Source organism: Piliocolobus tephrosceles, unplaced genomic scaffold, assembly GCF_002776525.5.
Source record: "Piliocolobus tephrosceles isolate RC106 unplaced genomic scaffold, ASM277652v3 unscaffolded_22492, whole genome shotgun sequence".
NCBI lineage: Eukaryota > Metazoa > Chordata > Mammalia > Primates > Cercopithecidae > Piliocolobus > Piliocolobus tephrosceles.
In genome coordinates this window covers 1-8,259 of record NW_022304857.1, presented here as the reverse complement: position 1 = coordinate 8,259, position 8,259 = coordinate 1, and the positions used below count along the sequence as shown (strand labels likewise).

The window sequence follows — 8,259 nt, the reverse complement described above, 5'->3', positions numbered from 1 at the left end:
CTGGGCTTTATCTACCCCCAGCGGGGAAAGTTTTATAAGGTTGGGTTCCTATCTGTGCTAGAAAACCCTTTGGGCTTGGAGAGTGGGAGCTCGGATGGGCGTTTCAAGTTCTCCACCAGGCTGTGGGAACTCAGATGGGCGTTTCAAGTACCCCACTAGGGGTTACTGAAAACCTTCAAGTTTTTCAGTTCCCCATAGAAAAGGGGGCTAGGCTGACGGTTTCTACTCCCTCCTCTCCAAGGCTGTCCCCCGGTTCCCAGGAGTCTGTAGGTCCAGACTCGCGGTGACACTGACACTTCCGCCCAGCGTAGCTCTAGGGCAACCGCCCGCTCAGCAAACACCCCCCTTCCACCTTTGCTGCCCCAGCAACAGTCAGGGGCGGCCGGGGAATCACTTAAGGGGCCCCGCCCACCACCGGAGTCCCACCCACTCCTGTGCCTCTCCCTCCCCGCAGATCATCACGCCTGGGAGTTGGGGGAGCGAGTGTGCTGCCGCGGAGTCCGCGTGTGTGAATCCTTGAGGCGGGGTGACGCTGGGGTTGGAGTCGGAGGGCAGAGGTGCTAACCCTGTCCTGGGACCCTCCGGGCCTGATCGCTCCTACACGAACCAGACCCTTCGCCGCCCTCACGATGACTACCTCTCCGATCCTGCAGTTGCTGTTGCGGCTCTCACTGTGGGGGCTGCTGCTCCGGAGGGCGGAGGTGAGGACGCGAGGAGCCAGAGGAGCTCCAGGCTTGGAGGGAGGTATGGGGACGGTTTTAGGGCTTCCCTCGTCCCGGCGCGGTCGCTCACGCCTGTAATCCCAGCACTTTGGGAAGCCGAGGCGAGTGAATCCCCTGAGGTCAGGAGTTCGAGACCAGCCTGGCCAACATGGTGAAATTCCCTCTCTACTAAAAAAGTACAAAAATTAGCCGGGTGTGGTGGCGGTCGCCTGTAATCCCAGCTACTCGGGAGGCTGAGGCAGGTGAATCACTTGAGCCCGGGAGGCAGAGGTTGCAGTGAACCGAGATCGTGCCACCGCACTCCAACTTGGGTGACAGAGTGAGACCCTGTCTCAGGAAATAAAGAAAAAAGGCTTCCCTTAGCGCAAAGAGAGTTTCAAGACTGCCCCGCTTGCCCAGATTCAAGTTGTTGGGTGGTATTTTGTTTGTTTGCTTTCTTTTTTTGAGACAGAGTTTCAGTCTGTCACTGAGGCTGGGATGCAGTGGCATGATCTCGGCTCAGTACAACCTCCGTCTCCCGGGTTCAAGCGATTCTCCCGCCTCAGCCTCTCAAGTAGCTGGGATTACACGCGCACTCCATCACGCCCAGCTAATTTTTGGATTTTTAGTAGAGACGGGGGTTTCACCGTGTTGGCCAGGCTGGCCTCGAACTCCTGGCCTCAAGTGACCCACCCTCCTCAGCCTCTCAAAGTGCTGGGATTGCAGGCCTGAGCCACTGCGCCCGGGCCCAGATTCAAGTTTTCATTATTGTTTCCACTCCCTTTTCCCCCCCAACAAATCTTCCTGATAATTTCCAGCCACCCCCTCCCCAATTTTCTTGAAGGTTTTCAGTCTCCCATAGCAACTCCATTGGGTGGCTTCCAGGCACCCCACCCCAAAACTTGGAACTGGTCTCCAAGCCACCAAAGACTCCCGAGTAAAACGCGACAGCCCCTTGAAGTCTCTGGGGCGCTTCTGGCCCACATGGAACTAGCAGCCAGGGAGCGGGGGTCCGTCTGGGGGGTCCTCCCTTCTTTCTTTTCCTAGACAGGCTCTGAGGGGCAGACGGCGGGGGAGCTGTACCAGCGCTGGGAACGGTACCGCAGGGAGTGCCAGGAGACCTTGGCAACCGCGGAACTGCCTTCAGGTGTGACCAGGAGGGCTGGGGACGCTGAGAGGGGTGGGCTTGGAGTGGGCTGGGGTGGGCCTGGGGCAGACGGGCAGCCGCGGAACCGCCTTCAGGTGTGACCAGGAGGGCTGAGGCTGAGAGGGGTGGACTTGGGGTGGGCCTCGGGCTGACGGGCGGAGAAGAAATCTCGGGGCGATGTGGGCTGGAGAGGCCCGGGGGCTGACCTGAGCGTGGTGGGAACTGGGGCAGGACCACAGTTCCTTCGGAAGGCCTGAGAAGCAGCTCGAAATGGGTGGAGCCTTGGGCGGGGCCCGCACATAAATAAACTTTGAAGGGGGCGGGGTTTGGGATGGAGACTGACGGGCCCCTCCAGGTGGGACGATCTGGGGAGGGGACTTGTTTCGTGGGAGGAGCCCAGAGTGGGCAGGGAGAGGGGCGGAGCTTTGAGGCTGGTGGGAGGAGCTTGTGGACCAGCCGGGACGGAACGACCTCCGAGTGGGCGGGGCTAGAGCCGGGCTTGGTGTGGCTGGCGGAGAAGCACCGGCCCACTGCTTAGTAGGTCCACTGGGCACCTGGCCCTCATGCCCTCTCCCAGGCCTCGCCTGTAACGGGTCCTTCGATATGTACGTCTGCTGGGACTATGCTGCACCCAACGCCACTGCCCGTGCGTCCTGCCCCTGGTACCTGCCCTGGTACCACCACGGTGAGGACCCTGGGCCCAGAGCCCTCCCCAGATACAAACAGCTGCTAACCTTTGCCCCCAGACTCCTACATCCGAGTCCCGCAGCTCACCTGCACCCCTCTCCTGCTCTTCTTTGCCCCCTACTCCTTTCCAGCAGGCTGGGTTTCTCCTGTCTGTCCAACCCTGACTCTCTCACATAATGCAGCTTCTCTGTCTCCATATCTCTTTCTATTTATTTATTTGGAGACGAAGTCTCGCTCTATCGCCCAGGCTGGAGTGCAGTGGGATGAACTCGGCTCACGGCAACTTCTGCCTCCCGGGTTCAAGCGGTTCTCCAACCTCAGACTCCCGAGAAGCCGGGATTACAGGCGTGCGCCACCACACCCGGCTATTTTTTTTGGGGGGGGGGGGATTTTTAGTAGAGACGGGGTTTCACCATGTTGGCCAGGCTGGTCTCGAACTCCTGACCTCAAGTGATCTGCCGGCGTTGGCTTCCCAAAGTTCTGGGATTACAGGTGTCAGCCACCATGCCCGGCCACCACAGCGTTCTTATTTTGTCTCCTTTTCCTGAGTCGGTCAGTCTCTGGGCATCTTAGCCTAACTGGTTAAGTCGCCTCAGACAGTTTATTTATTTAACCTATTTTTTTTCTTTTTTCTTTTTTCTTTTTTTTTTTTTTTTTTGAGACGGAGTCTTGCTCTGTTGCTCAAGCTGGAGTGCAGTGGTGCAATCTCGGCTCCCTGCAAGCTCCACCTCCCGGGTTCACGCCATTCTCCTGCCTCAGCCTCTCAAGTAGCTGGGACTACAGGCCCCACCACCATGCCCGGCTAATTTTTTGTATTTTTTTTAGTAGAGACGGGGTTTCACCGTGGTCTCGATCTCCTGACCTCATGATCCGCCCACCTCAGCCTCCCAAAGTGCTGGGATTACAGGCGTGAGCCACCTCGCCCGGCCCCTATTTTTTTTCTTTTTGAGACAGAGTCTGGGTCTGTCACCCATGTGGTGGCGGCATCATAGTTCACTGCAGCCTTGAAACTCCTGGGTTCATGAGATCCTTCTGCCTCAGCCTCCCAAATAGCAGGGACTACAGGCACATGCTAACACACCCAGCTAATTTTTTTTTTTTTTTAATTGGCAGTGGCGGAGTCTTGCCATGTTACCCAGGCTGATCTTAAACTCCTGGCCTCAAGGGATCCTCTCACCTCAGTCTCCCAAAGCGCTGGGATTACAGGCCTATTTAACTTTTGTTGTTTTTGTTGTTTTGTTGTTGTTGAGACGGAGTCTGGCTTTGTTGCAAGGCTGGAATGCAGTGGCATGATCTTGGCTCACTGTAACCTCACCTTCCAGGTTCAAGCAATCTCCTGCCTCAGCCTCCCGAGTAGCTGGGACTACAGGCGGGCGCCACCACGCCCAGCTAATTTTTGTATTTTTAGTAGAGACAGGGTTTCACCATGTTGGCCAGGATGGTCTCGATCTCTTGACCTCCTGATCTGCCCACTGCAGACTCCCAAAGTGCTGGGATTACAGGCGTGAGCCACCATGCCCAGCCTTAACTTTTTGTATCTCAATTTTCCCATATGTAAAACTAGGTTAAGGATATTACCAATTCCATGGGCTTGTATGAATGTTAAATTAATACAGATAACATGCCATGTAAGGGTTTATCATCACCATCATCATGGTCACCACTTCGGCTCTCTCCCTCTCTGTTACTGTCTCCCGGTTTGTCTTTCTGTATTTATCTCTTTCTCTGTGTGCCTTAATTCCCTCTCTTCTTTCCCCACAGTGGCTGCAGGTTTTGTCCTCCGCCAGTGTGGCAGTGATGGCCAATGGGGACTTTGGAGAGACCACACACAATGTGAGAACCCAGAGAAGAATGAGGCCTTTCTGGTAAGAAGAGGTGAGGGCTTCAGGTTAGGAGTCCAGGGAGAGAAGGAAAGGCAGTAGATTCAGGCAGGGCCTGAAATCCCTTGGACTGTTCAGAGCTCTGCGTTGTAAGTGAGAGAAGCTCAACTCAGACTTGCTTCAAAGAGCGAGAGAGAAAGATGTATTGGCTTCTGTGATAGAAAAGAATAAGATGGCTGGGTGCTGTGGCTCATGCCTGTAATCCCAGCACTTTGGGAGGCCAAGGAGGGTGGATCACTTGAGGTCAGGAGTTTGCAACCAGCCTGGCCAACATGGCAAAACCCCGTGTCTACTAAAAATACAAAAATTAGCCGGGCGTGGTTGTGTGCACCTGTAGTCCCAGCTACTCAAGGGGCTGAGACATGAGAATCGCTCGAACCCAGGAGGCAGAGGTTGCAGTGAGCCAAGATCGTGCCACTGTACTCCAACCTGGGTGACAGAGCGAGACTCCATCTCAAAAAAATAAATAACTAAATAAAAGAATGCTCTAGTTGGGCTGAGCTCAGTGGCTCATGCCTGTAATTCCAACACTTTGAGAAGATGATTGCTTGAGCGCAGGATTTTGAGACCAGCCTGGGTTACATGGTGAAACTCCATCTCTACAAAAAATACAAAACTTTGGCCGGGAGCAGTGGCTCATGTCTGTAATCCCAGCACTTTGGGAGGCCGAGGTGGGCGAATCACGAGGTCAAGAGATTGAGACCATTCTGGCCAATATGGTGAAACCCCGTCTCTATTAAAAATACAAAAATTAGCTGGGCATGTTGCTGCGCACCTGTAGTCTCAGCTACTCTGGAGTCTCGGGTGGGAGGATCGCTTGAGCCCTGGAGGGCAAGGCTGCAAGGAACCATGATCCTGCCAGAGTACTCCAGGGCAACAAAGCAAGCCTATATCTCAAAAAAAAAAAAAATTATCTGGTTGGCTGGTCACATGCCTCGTGCCCTGGAGCTGAAGGGTGGAGTCGGCCCTTCTCAAATAAGGGTAAGCTGTTCCCCAAGAGAAAATAGGGTATTTGGGCAGAAACAAAGAGCAGAGGTCCTTCCAGTCTCTCTCTGGGCCTGGGGCTTCGAGCCAAGCCTTGTTCCCTTCCCCTTCTCGCCCCTCCTAGGACCAAAGGCTCATCTTGGAGCGGTTGCAGGTCATGTACACCGTTGGCTACTCCCTGTCTCTTGCCACACTGCTGCTAGCCCTGCTCATCTTGAGCTTGTTCAGGTGGGACTTGAACCCTGAGTGGTGGTGGCAGAGATGTGAGCTCGGCTTCAATTTGTCCAGTAAGATGGGGTGGTCTGATTCCAGCAGCTCCAACCATCCACTGGTGGTCCTATGGGGAGCAGTGGGGGTGGTTAAAGGAGCTCTGTGTGGTGGCTGATGCCTGTAATCCCAGCTCTTTGGGAGGCCAAGGCAGGAGGATCGCTTGAGTCCAGGAGTTTGAGATCTGGCTGGGCAACATAGTGAAACCTTGTCTCTGCGAAAAATAAAAAATTAGCTAGGCATGCTGGTGGTGCACCTGTGGCCCCAGCTATAGTGGGGCGCTGAGACAGGAGGATTGCTTGAGCTCGGGAGGTTGTGGCTGCAGCGAGCCCTGATTGTGCCACTGCATTCTAGCCTGGGTGACAGAGTGAGACCCTGTTTTAAAAAAAAATAGAGCCCTGTGTGGCTGAGGACAGCTCTCCAGGGGTCCCCAAACTGCCTTCCACATTCCCTAGGCGACTACATTGCACTAGAAACTATATCCACATCAACCTGTTCACGTCTTTCACACTGCGAGCGGCGGCGATTCTCAGCCGAGACCGTCTACTACCTCGACCTGGCCCCTACCTTGGGGACCAGGCCCCTGTGCTGTGGAACCAGGTGGGCATCCTCCTTCCGTTCCTCCAAATGGGAATCTTGCTTCTCTGGTGGGATCAGGAAGTTCTCAGTGCATTTCCTATCTCCTACACTCTCACAGTTTATCTGAGCTGGGAGGGTCCCTCTCCAAATGTGTCTTGGGGTGGGGGATCAAGACACATTTGGAGAGGGAACCTCCCAACTCGGCCTCCGCCTTCATTGAACTCTCCCAGCCTATCACTCCCATATTGGAATTTTCCATTCCTCTCCCTCATTATCTCACCCATCATTGAACTTTTTCACCAATGAGAGAATCCACCTGCTGGAGGTGAGGCATGGCAGGATACAAGAAAGTAACTGGGGACTGGGATGTGGTAGGTGCCAGTTTGTTACTAGGAGAAAGGGTGGGAGAGACTAGAGGCTGGGAGTAGACGTGGTGAGAACTATCTGGTCGAAAGTTGGACCATACCAATTGTTAAGAAGCCATAGTGGACGGGCGCGGTGGCTCACGCCTGTAATCCCAGCACTTTGGGAGGCCGAGGCAGGTGGATCACCTGAGGTCGGGAGTTCAAGACCAGCCTGACCAACATGGAGAAACCGTGTCCCTACTAAAAATACAAAATTAGCCAGGGTGGTGGAACATGCCTGTAATCACAGCTACTTGGGAGGCTGAGGCAGGAGAATCGCTTGAACCCGGGAGGCAGAGGTTGTGGTGAGCCGAGATCGCGCCATTGCACTCCAGCCTGGGCAAAAAGAGCGAAACTCTGTCTCAAAAAAACAAAAAAAGCCATAGCACACACCCTGGCACAGTGGTTTACGTCTGTAATCCCAGCACTTTGGGAGGCCAAGGCGGGCAGATCAGGAGGTCAGGAGTTCAAGATCAGCCTGGTCAATATGGTGAAACCCTGTCTCTACTAAAAATACAAAAATTAGCCGGGCGTGGTGGTGCACACCTGTAGTCTCAGCTACTCAGGAGGCTGAGGCAGAAGAATCACTTGAACCTGGGAGCGGGTAGGTTACAGTGAGCTGAGATGGTGCCACTGCACTCCAGCCTGGGTGACAGAGCCAGAGTCCGTTGCCAAAAAAATTTTTTTAAAAAGCCATAGCATGGCCCAGCAGTGGCTCACGCCTGTAATCCCAACACTTTGGGAGGCTGAGGTGGGCGGATAGCTTTCTGCCCAGGGGTTCAAGACCAGCCTGGGTAACATAGCAAAACCCCATCTCTACAAAAACATACAAAAATTAGCCAGACATGGCGGCCCACACCTGTACTCCCAGCTACTTGGGAGGCTGAGACGGTAGGATCACTTGAGTCCAGGAGGTTGAGGCTGCAGTGAGTTGTGCTGCTGGGACAGTGCCAGTGCAATCCAGTGAAAGACTGAGACCCTGTCTCAAAAAAAAAAAAATTGAGGGTTCAGACACGGTGGCTCATGCCTGTAATTCCAGCACTTTGGGAGGATGAGGCAGGCAGGTCACAAGGTCAGGAGTTTGAGACCAGCCTGACCAACATAGTGAAACCCCACCTCTGCTAAAAATACAAAAATTAGCTGGGCATGGGGTGCTTGCCTGTAGTCCCAGCTACTCGGGAGGCTGAGGCAGGAGAATCACTTGAACCTGGGAGGCAGAGATTGCAGTGAGCTGAGATTGTGCCATTGCACCCCAGCCTGGGCGACAGAGCAAGGCTCCATCTTAAAAAAAAAAAAAAAAAAAAAAAGGTCGGGCGCGGTGGCTCAAGCCTGTAATCCCAGCACTTTGGAAGGCCGAGATGGGCGGATCACGAGGTCAGGAGATCGAGACCATCCTGGCTAACACGGTGAAACCCCGTCTCTACTAAAAAACACAAAAAACTAGCTGGGCGAGGTGGCGGGAGCCTGTAGTCCCAGCTACACGGGAGGCTGAGGCAGGAGAATGGCGTAAACCTGGGAGGCGGAGCTTGCAGTGAGCTGAGATCCGGCCACTGCGCTCCAGTCTGAGTGACAGAGTGAGACTCTGTCTCAAAAAAAAAAAAAAAAAAAAA

General features: G+C 54.2%; 1 protein-coding gene across 1 annotated transcript; it reads left to right on the top strand.

Moving 5' to 3' along the window:
* Positions 1 to 571: 571 nt before the first annotated feature.
* Positions 572 to 6,266, top strand: GIPR (gastric inhibitory polypeptide receptor; the record flags this gene model as incomplete). Its single annotated transcript, XM_026450602.1, has 6 exons — positions 572 to 701; positions 1,749 to 1,848; positions 2,426 to 2,533; positions 4,297 to 4,400; positions 5,524 to 5,627; positions 6,122 to 6,266. Coding segments are annotated over exons 1-6 (633 nt in total), but the record flags the coding sequence as incomplete, so codon positions are not given.
* Positions 6,267 to 8,259: the final 1,993 nt, after the last annotated feature.